The 18,683-nt window shown below is 37.9% G+C and overlaps 2 protein-coding genes and 1 pseudogene across 3 annotated transcripts in view; 2 read left to right on the forward strand and 1 right to left on the reverse strand.

Moving 5' to 3' along the window:
• The window catches only part of LOC144635940 (uncharacterized), a 7,197-nt gene extending 5,459 nt beyond the window's left edge, over positions 1-1,738 (forward strand). The window contains exon 4 of the mRNA XM_078495066.1: positions 964-1,738. Within this exon, the coding sequence (XP_078351192.1) occupies positions 964-1,439 (476 nt within the window). The 3' untranslated portion in view covers positions 1,440-1,738. The remainder of the gene's footprint in view (positions 1-963) is intronic.
• Positions 1,739-4,944: 3,206 nt separating this feature from the next.
• LOC144635942 (uncharacterized) lies at positions 4,945-10,230 on the forward strand (annotated as a pseudogene). The gene is made up of 3 exons (XR_013567438.1): positions 4,945-5,430; positions 6,749-6,899; positions 7,479-10,230. The product of XR_013567438.1 is annotated as an uncharacterized LOC144635942 (transcript).
• A 1,071-nt stretch (positions 10,231-11,301) lies between these two features.
• LOC144635965 (Golgi-associated plant pathogenesis-related protein 1-like) lies at positions 11,302-14,458 on the reverse strand. The gene is made up of 3 exons (XM_078495096.1): positions 14,404-14,458; positions 13,215-13,452; positions 11,302-11,622 (listed from the first exon to the last, which is right to left on the reverse strand). The coding sequence occupies exons 1-3, from the start codon at positions 14,456-14,458 to the stop codon at positions 11,316-11,318; spliced, it is 600 nt and encodes a 199-aa protein (XP_078351222.1). The 3' UTR covers positions 11,302-11,315.
• Between the last annotated feature and the right edge of the window lie 4,225 nt (positions 14,459-18,683).

Raw genomic sequence — 18,683 nt, forward strand, 5'->3', positions numbered from 1 at the left:
ACAGTACTTATAGCATAGCATATAGCATAGCATAGCATAGCATAGCATGGTACTTGTGGATAAGCCAGTCTTAGCAATGCATAGCATAGCATAGCATAGCCTAGCATATAGCATAGCATAGTACTTATGGCATAACATAGCACAGTACTTATAGCATAGCATATAGCATAGCATGGTACTTATGGCATAACATAGCACAGTACTTATAAAATAGCATAGCATCGCTGGGAACGAGGTTGAGTACTTATGGCATAACATAGCACAGTACTTATATAATAGCATAGCATAGCATAGCATAGCATAGCATTGTACAGCATACCACTGCCTAGCTCAACTCAATTAACGATAAATAATGAACACTTGTTGTCATACACACCAAACCCATTAATTGGGAGAGGGAATTTTCAACCCCAAACTATATATTCATTTTGGAAAGGCCGTACGCCATTCCAAAGATCCTGGAGAATACTTAACGCGCGACAATCTTAAGGAATTGGCGGTGTCAGTTGGTGGGGAGAGGGAAAGTTGAAATTGGAAGGAAAACATTTGCCAGCAAAGGCAGACATGGGTTATTAGGAATTTTATTTCTAGATAGGAATATGTATAATTTCCAAGTAGTAAAAAAGCTGTTGCGATGGAAGTAACACATCTGATGTTTTTACAGCTATACAGTTGTTAAACATCCTTTCCATAACAAGCAGATATTGTTGGGCTGTCAGATTGTTGGAGAGTAACCCTGCGGTGAAGTACGGCACTTTCAATCACTTAATGCTACAAATATCTATAGCCGCTTTAACCTTTAACTTATTAGATCAGTGTAGAATTCTGAACAACTAATTATGTGCTTCAGTTACTATATGTCATGAAGGCAATTTAACATTATTTACTATTTATCAACTAAAAAGTTGGTATAAAGCAGTCACACAAAAGCCGTCTTTCTTTGGATGTTTCGTTTTCTTTTAGTTAACTGGATAAAGATAAATACTTCACCCGTTTGTTTTGGCGCCCGTGACAATTCATACGGGGCTTTTACAATTCCACAAGCTGGTCACGTGATCACCTTTAAGTTGGTCTACCTCTACGGGTATGTAAATTGCCGGACAACCGATCCAACCATGGAGTCGAACTGGACCTGCAAGGCTGTGCCACCTCCCTATCCAGATCTGGGCGTGTTCATAACAGACGACCAACAACAGAGGATTTTGCCAACAGATAACGCTTTGTTTTTTATTACTGATTCATGCCATAACAACACCATGTACGGTGTCCATGGCTATTCCGCAGACTCCTCGGAGTTGGGGTTCAATCACTTTTCTTCCCCTTTGGCCGTGAGTGTTGGTCAAGAATTCCAAATATGGTACACAGAAGATCTTTTTGATTGTTGGGAGGAAGACAATGGCGGACAAACATGCACGGATGTTTATGGATTGTATGTGTAAGAGACAAACCTCTTACTTAAGGTGGCTGGCTACAGTTTAAAACACTTTTGAAGGCATAACTTTTGATGGGTCATTATAACCACTCGTTATCAGTGGATGCTACAGTCATGGTGTAAAAGAAATGCGCAATGATTGGGAAACACGTTTTTTTTGTGTTTTCCCCTCCCCATAGTTTTCGTTCTATTAAGGGGCAGCGAAATTATTTTGCACTGAGAAGAAAGCCCATAGCTTACCCTTCAAGATGACATAATTTTAATTGGCTGTGACCTCATATGACGTCTTGTAACGTCATTAGAGCCGCCATCTTGGATCCACCATCTTGGATTTCAACGTTTTCTTAGAAAGTCACAAAATAACGATAATTGATGCAAAAACAAGCCAGCAGGCTTATGTAATGTAAAAATAAACAAATCGTTCGAAAATTGTTTGAAACTCTGTTCCAAAAAACTGGGAAAAATAAGAAAAATGTTAAAAAGACGATTTTGGCCATACCTGCTTGTAATTATGACGTTGCCATGGCAACGTCAAATATAATGGAAAGATGATTGTACGTCCAAGGGTTAATAAGAACATCACTGCCTCCGCGGGAAAACAATCAGTCGATAGTTCTTCAACTGAAACACGCTATCGTGTAAACAATGCCCGCTAGAATTCCATTTTGCGTATACAGCGTCTTGCAGTTGACCGTTGTGGTCGTTTAACTCTTCCTTCTTCCTTTTTGCAGAGCATTAATGTTTCTTCGATAAATTACAGTTCTCACAATGGAGTGTTAGACGAAATAAGTTCAGTTTTCCGTATTCCCTTCTGTTCCAGGAGATTTTACCTCCGCTTTAATACATATTAAAGCTTGCGCAATAAAAATGGCATGCTCAATTTCATTCTCCCAGAGTCCATCCCGGCAAACTACCGTGAACCGAGGAGACGGTGGACCTAGTCTGTGCTCGAGAATTATTTTAAGCTTCCTCTAGGTGTAATAAAGATGAAAAAAGTTAGGAATTGCAACGCGAAATCAATGAGAAAAGATAGCTGACAAATATAAAATACGAGTACCATATTGGTGGTGCGCTGGACTCCGCATCGTGCGGGGTTCAAGCCCTGGCCGGGGTCACTGCGTTGTGTTCTTGGGCAAGATACTTTCCCCTTACAGTGCCTCTCTTGACCCAAGTGTATAAAAAGGTACCGGCAAATTTACCGCTGGGGGTAACACCCTACTAGGGACTAGCATCCCATCCACCCCAGGGGGAGTAGAAATACAGCTCCCGCTCCTAGCTCGGGCCTCATGGGCCATTAGGCTCGAACGCATACTTAACCGTAATGATCTAAATTGGTTCAATTTTCAACGGTAGGAAGGATGATTGTTTGCCTTTATTAAATTGCAGATGATGTTTGTTAACGTTTGCGTCAAGCTGCTTTTAGAAACTTATAAAATTAAAAAATTTAAATAACAAATGAGTGTAAACGGTTCGGACCGAAACAATTGCTGTCACAATTGAAAAGATGTTGAGAACATTGAAGCCAGATGTTTGAAGTTAGAAAGACTGTCGGTGACTGAATTCCAAGCGATTGTTTTGGAGTGGCTTAAAGCCAACTAAAACAGGATAAAGGTGACAATTATCTTCTTTCAGTTCAATTTAGGATAAGATGTTCTTGAACGAAAGCAAAAGAATACGTTCTCTTGACGAAAGTAATTGCTTTAAACATATAAGGGTATAGCGGAGGAGTAGCTTTATAGCTTTAAATAGTCTGTTTTCAAATAAAGTTATTCGACATAATTGGAGAAAAAAATTGTCGTCACTTACTAAATAATTATAGTAAGTGACAAAGTTTTTTCAATTTTTATCATGCCTGACTATAATTACGGTATTTTTAAACTGATTCGACATAGTATAATCCCGACCTATTGAACCCTCGTTGTTTTTATTAACCTCCCGGCAACTTGAACAAAAATTCATTTCCCTTGGAATTGCTTTAATCAGTTACACACTGCCAGTTGACTCCCGATTTTACGATCGATTTTACGAGCTCCCGATTCCTCGAACTAAGTTTTGTTTTCCATCGACGTTTGAGAAATATTGTGTTGTCATCTTTTCTACTGGTCTTCGATTTATTTCATGTTTCTGGAGCGAATCACCCTAACGAAAAGTATAAGCCTGAGTGTTGGTAAAGATTGCAGGACTGCAGTGCCCAATTTAATAAACCATTTCAATATACTTTCTACAATACACTGTCACATATATTAGAAGACACTAGAAAGCTACGGTTTGTCAACTGACGAAATAATCAACTCAACAGCAATATTATTAGTTTTGCAAATTTAGAAGACACTAGAAAGCTACGGTTTGTCAACTGACGAAATAATCAACTCAACAGCAATATTATTAGTTTTGCAAATTTAGAAGACACTAGAAAGCTACGGTTTGTCAACTGACGAAATAATCAACTCAACAGCAATATTATTAGTTTTGCAAATTTAGAAGACACTAGAAAGCTACGGTTTGTCAACTGACGAAATAATCAACTCAACAGCAATATTATTAGTTTTGCAAATTTAGAAGACACTAGAAAGCTACGGTTTGTCAACTGACGAAATAATCAACTCAACAGCAATATTATTAGTTTTGCAAATTTAGAAGACACTAGAAAGCTACGGTTTGTCAACTGACGAAATAATCAACTCAACAGCAATATTATTAGTTTTGCAAATTTAGAAGACACTAAAAAGCTACGGTTTGTCAACTGACGAAATAATCAACTCAACAGCAATATTATTAGTTTTGCAAATTTAGAAGACACTAGAAAGCTACGGTTTGTCAACTGACGAAATAATCAACTCAACAGCAATATTATTAGTTTTGCAAATTTAAATGGTAAATTGTTTTAGTTTTCTATTTTATTCCAAAAACATACTTTCCCCATGATATTTGACTAAATATTTGTATTAACACATTAAAATAACGCTAATATATCGTCTAGAAAAAAAATAACACGTTTTTGCAAGCGCCCCGTCTGGTAACGCCAAATAAACTAAAATAACTATACATTTTTCGTAGAGTGATTCCCGACACATTTAGTTCGTAAAATATTGATTAACTTGAAGCTCCTTACCAACTAGCAATTGTTCGAAAAAGGTGATTTACACTTTTTTGTCACTTTTGAACTATTCGAGTAGTGTGACAAACTCAATATCAAGACATTTTTTTTTACTTTACTCTCATTATCCACAGTTCGTATGTAGGTATATTTTACTTGTAAACCTTATTTGAATACATGAATGTATGTCTAGTACTATTGATTTACAAAAGTTGCTACAAAAGTTTTGGATTCCCACTGTTGAAAAATGAGTTAGATTTGCATGACAATAAACGTACAGGTGGAACTCATTTTCATACTAATGGTTTCGCACGATTACTTGTTTTGACACAGGCAACATGCCACTGATGTTAGTTTGTAAAGAAGATAGCGAAAACGTCACCCACTGTAATTAATGTGCCATTAAGAACTATCGGCAGCCAGAAAACGATATTCGTTTAGAGTTATACCTTCCCGCTAAATCATTTTTTTAACTAAACCTACGTCTTCCCCGAGACTTACACACTGAAAGTTTTATTTCAAATAACAGCCTTGCCTGTTACAACATGGGCCTATCATTTTGGCGTCTGACTGTCATCATTCTACTCGTTCTCTTGAGTGTGCCGTGTACGCAATCATCTTGCCACGAAAACTATCTTCCTGGGGGATATTACTTCACAACTGGAAGAAACATGGTTGAAGATCATTCGCTTTTTGGCTATGTGTTTAAAACATTGACAGTTTCAATCCCAGTGCAGTGTTTTAGAAAATGTCGGTCCGACTGTCAGTGCATCTCGTTTAACTACCTAACAACCGTGAACCAGGAAAACTGTGAGCTGAAAATAAATACCTGAAGCCAAATGCCTTGCAACGTAAAGAAGGAACACAGTATTATGATTTGGTCATCGATTACAATGTGGTGGTGAGTGAAAAGATTAATTGAGTGAAAATACTGCTTTGAAAAGGTTTTTTCAGGATAATTATACGCTGGATTTCCAATGACGCGTAATTTTTTACGTGCGTTCACGTGCGTGAAAAAATTTAGACACAATGTATAAACGACTTGCGTAAACGTGTAAGCAAGTCGTTTCTTCATTGTCTCTCAATATTTTTTCCTGCACGTAAACACTCGTAAAAAAATACGCGTCAGGGAAATTCGCCTTAGCTTGATTTTACGTATTACCTACTTTTATGAGATACCGTATTTACTCGAATAAGCGCCGCGGCGCTTATTAAATTTTTTAAGCCTCAAAGAATCTCATCTTGACAGTTACTGAAAAGAGCGTCTTGTGATTGTCAGTATTTGTCTCTTGCTGAGACAGAAGTGACGCTAGCTTTCGCGCCAAAGTTTGCGGCCTTCACAACATTTACAGAACTACATATTGTAAGAGTGTTGAATAGAAAAGCTAATGGGAGAGCGATAAAACAATCACTCATAACTGCAAAACATTGCTTTTGATGCAAAGAAATGGTTTTGTAGTGCTATTTTTAGTTTAACGGAACTCCTCAAATAAGCGCCGCATCAGGACTGCGGCGCTTATTCGGGGGCGGCGCTTATTAACTTTTTTGTCCCAAATGCGGCGGTTATTCGGGGGCGGCGCTTATTCGAGTAAATACGGTACCTTAGTTTACGGTATGCACTTTTAATACGTAAAACCACTTAAGATGGTTTCCGCCCAATTTTCGAGCAATACAGGCAAAAATAAAGTTACCAAAAAGAACTCTTAGCATGGCAACAGTTTAAGTACAGCTAACAAAAATCTGCTAAACATTTAGCACTCAAGTTGACCCCGCGAGAGAAAAATGGATTTGAAATTGTCAATATTTCAGTTAAAACGGACGTTTTACGCCAGTTCAAAACAAAATGGCGCGCGTTTTAAACATTTTTACGCGGTTTGACTTTAATTTTCTCGAGAATGCTTTAGAATTTAATTACGGGGTCACTAAGACAAATGAATTTCGATAAGATCGTGCTATGAGTAGATTTTTGGTACTTTATTTTCGCACTCATTGCTCGAACTTAAAGCGGAATCCGTCTTAATAGCTTTTCATTGATTATTATTATCTTAACTTTGAAATTGCAGGGTACGTGATTTAAAAAGGCTTCATGATCAATTTTGGTTTAAGGGATGCCGTGAAAACGTATCTTTTCGCTTATCATGACAACATTGGGCAGAACGAACAAATGAATATATATTTATTGGTTGAATACTATGAACGAATTTTCTTTAATAAAACAGAAAGGAAGCCAACCAACAACATGTCACAACGGCTGCTGTCAATCACAACCATGTTTGAATGGAGGAACATGTAGCGAGATCTGTGACGTCAAAGGAAAAAGATCACAGTGCGCATGCCCGCTGGGTTTTACAGGATTTCGGTGTGAAACAGGTGGGTTGGAAATGTGGCGCTGAAATAAAGCACTATATCTATAGCATAGCATAGTTCACTATAGGACAATAAGAGTGGCGTAAACAACGATGACAACAAACTATCTAATGTTGACATTGACTTCTTGTAACAAAATTTAATAGCTTTTTGTAAGGGTTTTAAAACTTTTAGATTTATTCATTTTTTAGTCATTTTATTCTGAGGAAGGCAATTTAGTACAAAATTTTAACATTTTTAAAGGACCGAGAGAACCACATTTTTAATTTTTATATTTTTTTATCCGTCAGAATAACTACTTTAGTAGTTTATTTAAAAATAGGCTCAAGCTATATGCACTTAACAGCATTTCAAATATAAAAGGCACTGACCTTTTAACTTTTGTTTAGCTTATAAGCTGTAGAATGATAAATTATTTCTACATCAACAAAGTATGTGCTTGACTATATCCCGAAAGAAAATCAGTTTCATCTTAGCTCTCTACAATAACGAATTGATTCTGATTACTCAGGATGGCCTGTAAGGTTCAACTATAATAAAAACCCATCGATACCTGAGTTTGGTTGCTTCGTTTTCTTTCAGTTAACTGGATAAAGATAAACACATCGCCCGTTTGTTTTGGCGCCCGTGACAATTCATACGGAGTTTTTACGATTCCACAAGCTGGTCACGTGATCACTTTCAAACTGGTCTACCTCTCTGGGTACGTGACTTGTGACACTGGGAAGCCGGAGTACCAGTCGAACTGGGCCTGTAAGTTCTTTGACGTTTCTCGCAATCTGGCAATATTTATCACGAACGATCAGCAGCAGCAGATCTTGCCAACAGATAACGCTTTGTTTTATGATATTGATGCATGTGATCTTAACATCATGTACGGTGTCCCTGGCTATTCCGCAAACTCTTCGGAGTTGGGGTTTAATAATTTTTCTTCTCCTTTGGCCGTGAGTGTTGGTCAAGAATTTCAAATATGGTACACAGAAGATCTTTTTGATTGTTCGGAGGGAGACAATGGAGGACAAACATGCACTGATATTTACGGATTGTATGTGTAATGGTGGATTTCCACTGACGCGTAATTTTTTACGTGCGTGAAAAAATTAGAGACAATGTATGAACGGCTTGCGTACACGTTTACGCAGGCCGTTCATACATTGTCTCTAAATTTTTTCACGCACGTAAAAATTTACGCGTCAGTGGAAATCCACCATAAGAGACGGGCATTTTACTTAAGACTAGCTGAAGCTCTCTCCTCCGCAGAGGTCTTTTTCGTGTTTCGGGCTGGGAAATAGTAGGGAGAGGAACGGGGAGAGATGAAAAGTAAGCGCGCGGAGCCTGGAGAGAATCGAAACGAAAGCGCGCGGGGCACACTGGGAAGGGGAAAGAAAAGGAGCGCGCTCTCCCTATTTTTCATTTTTCGTGTTTTCGCCTTCCTCCCCCCGTGTTTTTTCGCCTTCCTCCCCCCGTGTTTTTTCGCCTTTCCCCACGAAAGAGGCCTCTGTGGAGGAGAGAGTAGCTGTAGCTAAAGAGGGTCGTTGGAAAGCGGCTTTTGCAAGGTCTCAAATTAATGGCTCACTATCGAGAGAAAAATAGAACAAACAACAGGGACAATGTCCCTAGCCCCCAAAACAATAGCAACTTCCACACTAGAGGACCAGTAGAATTACAAGCTAACGAGAGCTGCTACACTACTAAGAATTGGACATGATTTGGCTAGCTACCTTTCGAGAGAACAATAGAACAAACAACAGGAACAATGCCCCCAGCCCCCAAAACAATGGCTACTGCTACACTAGAGGACTGGGCCGGATTGATCAAAGCGCGATTGAGCTAATCAAGGATAAGCGTGAATTTGAATTCAGGGTTTAACTTTTCAGCAGTAAGACACTACCTCTCTGGAAGCTCTGTTTTTATTCGACCGCTGTAAACACTACCTCTATTGTTATTCAGGGCTAGCGGCATTGTTGTCACATGTTATCTATTGTTTTAAGAACCAATGAATTAACTTGTTCCGAGAGGTATTGAGCGGCCCCTTTTCAGTGACGAATATATTTTCTGTCCTCCAGTTTTGACGTTAAATATTCTCAAACTTCACAACAAAATAAGCAATAAAAACACATTTATACAAGAGAAATCGAACCCTCGAACAACTTTAATTCTGCAGGGTTAGTGTTAATCGGCTTTCGAACAACCTAAAAAGAGTTTTGCTGCGTAGCACTCAATTGTTATAATTGTTACAATAAGTGTTCAATAAGTGTTTTTGAAGTGCAAAATAGTTTTTTTTAAAAACAGACGTTTCGGGGAAACCCCTTCATCAGTGTAAATGTGATGTCTTAAAAGGAACGCTTGATCGTACGTTAAATGTCTTGCGTGCGCGTCGTTTAGAAATAAACAGAGCGCGAGATTGCGCGCGCGCTCAGCGCACATGACAAAAATTTAAATGAACATCAGAATATTAGTCTGAGAATACAAATATGAATTTAGAATTTAGAATTTTAAGTCAATGTTCATGCCCCTAGTGGCTAGTGTCTTGTAAGAGAAGATCATCCTCATCTCCTCCCTTCGTCTTTGGGCCGCCGGTCCAGCAACTTGCTTAATAACAGATACTGACATGTCGTGGATGGAATTGTGACCCCCTTGGTTAAAATGTTCGGCCACGGGGAAACCACCGTTCTGGTACCGTTGGTTGGTTGTTGCCGTTGTCAATCAATGTACATCGGAGAGACTGGTTGTAGGCTTGCAGACAGGTTTGGCGAGCACCTCCGCTCAGTTGAAGGTTACCACAATATATTGTCAGTTGAAGGTTACCACAATTATATTAAATAAGAAGCTTACGAGAGCTGCTACACTAATTGCTTAAGGTGCCCTACTGGAAGATCTATCAAGCAAGTCAACTGATATTGGTTTTTAGCATATACCACACAAGTGAATAGTGCTTTTTGCACACGCTGATTGGTTGACTCGGAGGTGGTTTTTCACTTTCGGTAAACAAAGCGACGCGTGAAGGCAGTTTATTTTTCTTTAGCTGCTCGGAGGTGAATAGTACTTTGCTAATTATTAGCAAAGTACTATTCACCTCCGAGGAGCTAAAGAAAAACAAACTGCCTTCGCGCGTCGTTTTGTTTACCGAAAGTGATGATTTGGTTAGCTAGTTATTCAATTTGTGTGGTATATACTAAAACTTACAATTATTCACCTCAGTGTCGATGAATGTGGTGGATATTTTCCTCGCCGCTTCACGGCTCGGTAAATATCCACCACTATTCACCTCCATTTCGGTGAATAATTGTAAAATATGACGATGGTTTTTTACCAGAGATGATGTAATTATGTGTATCTTGACTACATCATCAAATTTCATGCTCTTTTTCCTGCTTAACCTTGTAAGATTTTACTCTTTAATATTGAACATAGCTTTAGTATAGCTCTTTTGATGTAAAAAATGAATTGTAATGTAAATTTAACGCACGAGGTAACCAAAGGTGAATTCATGGCTGCTTTTTTGCCCAGGAATTACACCCATACTGGACTACACGAGGAAGCTCCGCCTGATAAGGGTAACTTTTCTGGCTGTAGGTATATAAAAGGGTAGGGATTTTTTCGTGCTGAAGTTTTCAGTACTTTAAGGGTTTATTCAAGTGAAACATTAAGAAAAGAAATGCAGTATCCCTTCCACAGGTATGTGAAAGGGTAACATCAGTTCCTATCGAAGGTTTGTACGAAAGGTTACCTTTTCTGTTAAAAATGGTAAATTTAACAATTATTCCACGAGCGCGCGTTGGATATGAGTTGGTAGATAGCCAACGAGGCGCGTAGCATTTATATATTGATATGATATTTACACAGACAAAAAAAAACAGACTGATCTTTGACGTGTCTTTATTATGCTTCCTCTGTTTTAAGGCGATGTATAAGACAACTGATTATATGTATGTTTTAACAGAAAGCGCTCGTTATTTAACAATTATCCTGCGAAATCGCGCGGAATATCGCCTGATACTTAGCCGACGAGGCCGTAGGCCGAGTTGGCTAAAATCAGACGATATTCCGCAAGATTGAGCAGGATAATTGTTTTATTATTCAACAAATTGTCAACGAAACACATTTTGCACGTAGAAAAACTGTAATTGTGCAGCGCTTTACAAGATTTCGGACGAATCTTCGCAACCTACGAATATCGCAGGATATCTGTTATGTACGGATGACAGATATCGTTAACATTTTGACCATATATGGGAAGCGCGCGCATCTGTTGAATAATAAAAAGCTATAGTGGTACAATTCTTTGTATTGGCCAGTTCACGGTAGTGGTATATTGCTATTGTTATATTGTATAACGTTGAAATGAATCGTAAATTAAATTAAATTAAATTAAGACTGATACTGGTGAGGGGAAGCACGCCAACAGCTCCAGCCGCCTCAATTTGTCGAACCCTCTGGAGCATCCAGATATTCGGCTTTTCCCACGGACTGATCTCCCACTGTATCACAGTAGGATGAACTGAAAGATCCCTTCTTAACATTATCGCTGAAATATTGTGCGGTGTTGATGTTTCCAGTTGGTTTGTACCGAGCTACTATGTACGTGCAGGTCCAGTCTCCGTCCTGACCCGTGTATTTCCCAATACCGAGTTCAGTTGAACCTTTCCAGACTACCTGGGTGAAATGGCCGACTGCGCTTGAGTACCCAGGGTTATCAAAATCATACTGGCACACCTCGTCATACCTATAAACAAACATTTGTCAATTATTTGCTTGTTAATATTTGGCATGATAGAAGTGGTAAAAAAGCTTAAACTAAAATAAAATAATATAAAATATGTAAAAAAACTAAATACAATCCTTTTTAACTAACCTTCTATATATAGTTAAAAAAAACATTTAAAATTTAGTTGTTAATTTCAGTGTTATTTACTATGTGCTCCAAGCCCAAACTTCAATTTTTAAGCGATGATGTAGGCTTAAGGAGGCTCGAGGTAGTTTTTTTAGCCGAAGGGTGGTTGTTTTGAAGTTAAAATTATCTAGGAAGCCAATGTTCGATTTTTGCCAAAATACACCATAATGATCAAATATGACCAAATTTTAATTTAATACCCGTCATTTAGTCACAAAGGTTACCATAGCAACGATTGACGTTTTCTTTTGTCCTCACACAAGCTTGATTTTCTCGAAATCTAGATTGGCTCTTGGTGTTTATTTTTTGATATGTTAAAGTTTAGTAGATTGACTAACTGTTGACGAAATTTTAGAAAAATCTGTAAGAGCGTTTTCAAGTAAATCAAGAATGAAATTTTCAGAAAAACACCGTTTTAATATAAAATAGGCGCTTTAAGATTGTTTCGTATTATTTGAGCACAGTTACTCTCACTGAAATATAAATACTTACACCATCAAAGACCATTAACTAAAAGCGAAAGACGTTTTGCTTTAATTTGTTAAAATATATCGACTGCCGATTGCAGGAAATTATAAGAAAATACCGAAAACTTCATTCTTGATTTACTCTGAAACGCTCTTACCGATTTTCTTAAAATTTTGTGTACAGGTAGTCAATCTACTATACTTGAACATATCAAAAAATGAATACCAAGAGTCAATCTAGAATTCGAGAAAATCAAGCTTGTTTGAGAACGAAAGAAAACGTCAGTGGTTGCTATGGTAACCTTTGTGACAAAGTGACGGGTAAAAAAATAAAATTTGGTCATATTTGATCATTATGGTGTATTTTGGCAAAAATCGAACATTGGCTTCCTAGATAATTTTAATTTTCAAAACAACCACCCTTCGGCTAAAAAAAACTACATCAAGCCTCCTTAATGCCTTGGGCAGTCGACCGTTTCTGTTGTGCCCGATTGACCGATCAATAGAACCGAATAGGATTGGGAACTAACTACAATAATAAACAGAGATCAAGTTTAACTCAACAAGAAATCGCTTCGAAGAGCAAAAATTTAAAGCAAAATACTCATGGGAAGTTAAAAAGGACTGATACAAAGTATAAACGAAAGGGACAAATTACATTTGAAATGTTCTATTAGATTCTCTACATTTTTTTCAATATAGGCTTATACCAGTTGTCACGCTACAGAATAACGTAACTTCTGTTGAACAATCATTCATCTTAGAAGCTGTGTACGTTAAATTTTTGAAAGATTTTCTGAAAACTATCCAAGACCCCCCTTGGGAAACGTTATTTCTTCTGCATGCATTGCGTGTCATTTATTTTAGAGAGTGGTCGCAATTGGGCCTTCAACTGTGTATCTAAAGGCAAATGCCAACTAACAGGCTCCGTTTACATATAACGTAATTTTTATGTACCATGATTTCACTGCATCTTGGACAGATCTTCCCTCCGATCCTGTTGAACATCCCATGGCTAGATTTTCACCCTGTTCCGGTCGTGAATCCCTGTCGGAATGCTTTAAGTAGCCGAGCTCGAACAAGGTTTGGGCGTATTCTTCAGCAGCGGTATTCATGTCATCGTCGAGTGTCATGGCAGAAGCATCGTGAATGGCACGAAATTCATTGTGCTTATTCAATCCATCTTGCCTGTAATCTGTACGAATCGAGGGTGATTGTTTGTCAGTGGTATTTATTTTTCTGGCAAGCCTCATCCATCTTTAACGCCCCCCCCCCCCCCCCCCCAGTGCCCATGACTGATAAGCCCTCGCCTTCCCAAGAAGGTAAAGTTGTAAACTGGAAAACGATGATTTTGGGAGTAACTATATGTGTTTAATGCCCAACACATTGATTTTTTATCATTGCATTTTTATGGAAATGTGTCTTTAAAGAGTAATGCACGTTAAACATTCACTTACATGTACCTCTCTATTGAACAAACCTCCCCAGCTATTGAAAGCTATTGACAAGAAAAGTGCTGGGGCTAAACAAAGCATTTTCGGAATATCTCGCTCATGGGGAACCAAAATAGTTGTGAGACATTGTTCGTGCCGGCTGCTGATCATAAGATCTTTACCTATTCGCCGCTGTGACAAGCATGCACCTCGTTTATAAAAAAGCAATTTATGCTGCAATTATGATAACAAAACGCCAATGGTTTTAGTTGTTCTTTTTAGCGGCATAAGGGTTCTTTACTGAGTAAGCTTTTTCACAATAAAATGCTTTGTTTTCCGTGCCCGATCGACCCATTTTTTGATTGAAATTTTAAAAAAGTAAAAATCAGTTTTAAATCGCATTCAGACGATATTTATAAAGGTGACTCTGATGTTTAAATTAGCCTCGTAAACGTCTTCACCTCTTTTAGAAGCGATACGATTTCATTAAAAAATGCCAGGTGTCGAATGATCGATTTTTTCATTTCATTTTATTTCATTAGTTTTAAATCTTTTTTCCGACCGACGGACCTAGCAAAAGTCATGCACCAACGCAAATTCAACAGTTTTAATACCCATCTGTTTTTCATCTGCGATTGAACTATACTTCGAATGAAAAAAAGATCGGTACAGTGTTTTTTCCTTCTTCTAAGAAGTAACTATCCAATACCTACCGGCCACAGCAACGTAACACCATGCTAAAACCACCAAAATCTTCAAGGAACGCATCTTTCTGTCGTTTACTTGTGATGGCTGTTAACAATGACATAGAACACGCAAGAGATAACTTATTAATCTTCTGCTTAAAAAACAAAAATTAGGTACAAAAAGTGCTTGTTTGATCTAGCAATAATGTATGGAAAAATGAGAACATACGGCTTTGAAAAAGGGGTATTGCCTTGATAATCAGTCTTAATTGCCTTTAAAAGAAGCAAACTGACAAATAATCTAGTGAAAAGAATCAAACAAAAACTCCCCTGTTGCGGACAACCAGAAACAATGACCTGCTGAAATGAACTCGGCAGTTGAAAATATTCAACCGTAAAATTGTTGCAACATTTTAGATAGAGAAAAATCCTAGAAATTGTAAAACAATCGTCTAAACTGCAGAGAAAGCTTTTTTCATTGTTTTGCCTTAAAAGCAATGTTCAAAGTATTTAGATTGACAGACAGCACAGCACAGCTGGTCTTCATCTTTTTCACCAATATAGGTTAACATATAAAAATTAAACAACTTGAAACAGCAGCATTTGTCATTATCATCATTGCCTTTTCTTGTTATTTTATAACATACAGGCGTTCACCTCATGGAAGTACAAATGAAGAATTTTAAATGGCGCCTTTGTAAAGGCCAATACTATTGAACAAAGAAAACAAAGAGTCAATTTTAAAAACAGGTAATGTGGAAAGAAAACATTAAATGAACGCAAACAAACTGCATTTTAGATCACGCAAGGTTATTAAGACATTAAGAGAATGCTCGTAAAAATAACTAATTCAGTGCCCATTAGTTACAGAAACTATTCTACTAAAGTTTGCATGTGCTTTTTTTTCTCTCAAGATAATTAAACATTACAAAATCTAAAATATGTCAACCAGCTACAAAACTGGATGAAGGCGAAGACGAAATAAAAATTAGCTTTTTTTTCTATCTTCGTATGCTACAGAACATGGAATGTTTCCAAATTTACGCAGTTCAATCATTTTACTCAGTCACCTACCAATCGGCCTCGCTCTTTGGCGTTTCACAAAGTCAACTTCGCACTGCCTGTGTTAAAATCCACGTTGAATCCAAACCAAGCCTACCCTTCCACCAGCAAGACAGTTTGGTCTATTGGTTGAATTTTGAGTGTCTTTGTGGGGTGCCAAATTTAAGAATAGAACTTACAGATATAGTATTCGTAGATTTCCATCAGTAGTTTTAAAATAGCAAAAATTCCTAGATTTTTCGACACTTTTAATTTCAACCTTTAGACAACAATGAGAACAACCACTGCATGAAACTTCTTGTTGCGTCATGAACGGTGCACTATGATAATAAGAGGGCATCATGCATGTGACCAGACAAGAAATCCATTTCACGAATATAAGCTGACTCCTCCCGCGTAATAATAATGTATGAAAAAATAAACATACCGCTTTAAAATAAGGGGTATTCCTCCAAGAATAAGAGCAAAGACAAATAAACTAGCGAAAAAATCAAACAAAAACTTCCCTGCTGCGATCAACCAGAAACAACGACCAGCTAAAATAACCTCAGCGGTTGAAACATTTTAGCCGTAAAATTCTCGCAATATTTTAGATAGTGAAAAATCCTAGATTAAAATAGCAAAAATTCAAAAATTCAAAAATTACAATTATCATCATCGTCCCTCCCTGTTATTTTCTAACGCATAGACGTTCGTCAAATGTAAGTGAAAGTTAAATGGCGCCTTTATGTAAGGCAATACTATTGAACAAAGAAAACAAAGGGTTAATTTTCAAAACAAGTAACATGGAAAGAAAACAATGAACGGAAGCAAACAAAACACATTTCAAATCACGCAAGATTCTCTAAAGTGCGCACGTTGTAAATTAGTTACAGAAACTATTCTTTGAAGCATGCACGTGTTTCAAGAAAAATTAAACATTACAAAATCAAGAAATGAGGCAACCAGCTACAAAACTGGATGAAATTCAATACAAAAAAAACACAAATTGGTTCATCTACATCGACCACTATGAATTGGGGTCTTGCAAAGGAGGGTATACTTCAATCACTGCAAGACAGTTATACTTTTCCACTTTCGTATGCTATAGATGATAGAGTGTTTCCGAATTTACTCAATTCAATCACTTTTCTCAATCACTTACCGATGCCTCGTTCTTTGTCGTTTCACGTAGTCAACTTCGCACTGTGTGAAAATCCACGTTGAACCTACCCCAAGCCTACCCACCCACCAGCAAGGCATTCTGTACGTCTATTGGTAGAATTTCAAGTGTCTTTATGGGGTGCCAAATTTTAGAATAGACCTTATAGAAATACCCTTAGAAGATTTCTATAGCAAAATTCTTGGATTTTTGTCACTTTTCGACACTTTTGATTTCAACGTTTACACAACAATGAGACTAATAACAAATTAATACACTTATTAGGTTGTTTTGTTTTCTAAACGTTAATTTTCAAACTGAATGCCATTATTTCTTCCGACCAGGGGGTGAGGGAGGAGAATGCTTATTTGTATGACTTTTTTTTCAAGATGGCGGGCAAGTCACGCTTTGCTTGCTTTCGATTGCGCTTGCATTTGCGTTAGCAAGTAGCAATGCTTGCGAAAGCCAGATTCAAGAAAACTGACAGTTCTCCATTTCTTTCGCTCGCATTTGCGCTTGCGTCATGGCGTACATCGTTCGTGTGAAGAAGCCCTTAAAATTTCGTATGTTTGATTTTTTTTTTTTTTAAACCCATCGTGCAAAACGGTGAGGGTAAAAGGCGGAATGAGTTTGCGAAATGGCATGTGGCATGACTTGCGGAATGGCATAATTATGCGGAATGTAATTTACGCGGAATGACTCATTGACATAAATTTTACTGAAGAGCGCGCCAATTTTTAAAGAACAGCCGCTTTATTAAATACTGCGGGCTTAATGATGACAATCGATTGAAGATAGCAGTCGTATGATGTCTTCTTCACGGACTCTACGAAAAATATTTCTGCGGCCAGTGTTTCCCCAATGCTAAGGATTTCCCATTCTGTGGACGGTTAATCGCTTTTAGTCAAAAGATAAAAACAACGACGAAAAAACATCCCACCGTAGATCTTTATACGAACCGAAAAATGCCTCGGATACATCTTTGTATTAATATTCATGTAGCGGTTATTAATACTGTATAAGTTAAACAAAACATCGAGACAGAAAGTCCAGTTTTGGCGGATGTCATCTCAGCCTCAGTAAGTACAGGGTACAAAGCAGAGAGATTACGAACACAACAGTGTATTTGTTTCATTAGAAGTCTACTAGCCTTGCTTTTCGTTAGTCTCCTTCGCAGCCGCTCGGGCTGAAATCACGCAACGCTCCCGGTTCGGCTCGAGTGCCGGGCTGCGCCGAAGGAGACTACCTTTTCACCTCCCATTATGAAGACTATATAAACTCAGTGGAAGACTTGAACATTAACTTAAAAAAGCGGCAACCGACTGCCGATCGAGTAGAGCGAAACTTTCATATAGTGACTATAGTCACTGCACGGTAAAAACAAGCTATCGTTTTTCAAATCTAGCTCGCATTGCAGATTTACCGATAAGGCAGATAAGGAATCCGGCGAGTAATTATCACTGCCTACTTGTTGTGAATACTTGGCTTTCTCTTAGGAAAAGAAAATCATTCGCTAAACATACATTTTATTTTACCGCAAAGATCACGAGACGCACATCGATAAAATTCACTGCGGTGTAAATAGTGTCACACCGGCGGAGAAGCCGTGTCACGATCTTTTCATCGCTGTAATAAAAAGCTAGAAATATACCAAAAGTAGTTGTCTTCAATGAAACCACTAGCATTTTCCCACCCCTAGCAAGTTTTGATTTAGAAAGAAACGATTCCTGGAACAAGACAGTGACACGGTCACACATTATTTCGCGGGCGACTAACAACACGTCACTTGCTTTCATTTATTTAAATGCGTTCGCCGTTGTCTTTTTAAAAACTTCTCTTCAAATAGGTTGAACTTGACAGTTGTGTGTCTTGCCTTGAAGTACGTAGCTTTAGAACGAATATCGTTCTGTATTTTGAGGCAAATAGACGAGAGTTTTCATTCATGTTAACAGAACTACTCACACTGTACTCCGGCCAACGCCAGCTAGTCGATAATTCAAGTCCTTGGAAGCGTCACGGCAAATAGCGAAAATAGTTTATCTGCTTCTGTTCGGCGTAAATCGGTGATTTGAACGGTGAAATGATCTTTACAACGATTTTCTAT

Source organism: Oculina patagonica, chromosome 13 (genome assembly GCF_052425735.1).
Source record: "Oculina patagonica isolate OP01 chromosome 13, crgOcupat, whole genome shotgun sequence".
NCBI classification, from domain to species: Eukaryota; Metazoa; Cnidaria; class Anthozoa; order Scleractinia; family Oculinidae; genus Oculina; species Oculina patagonica.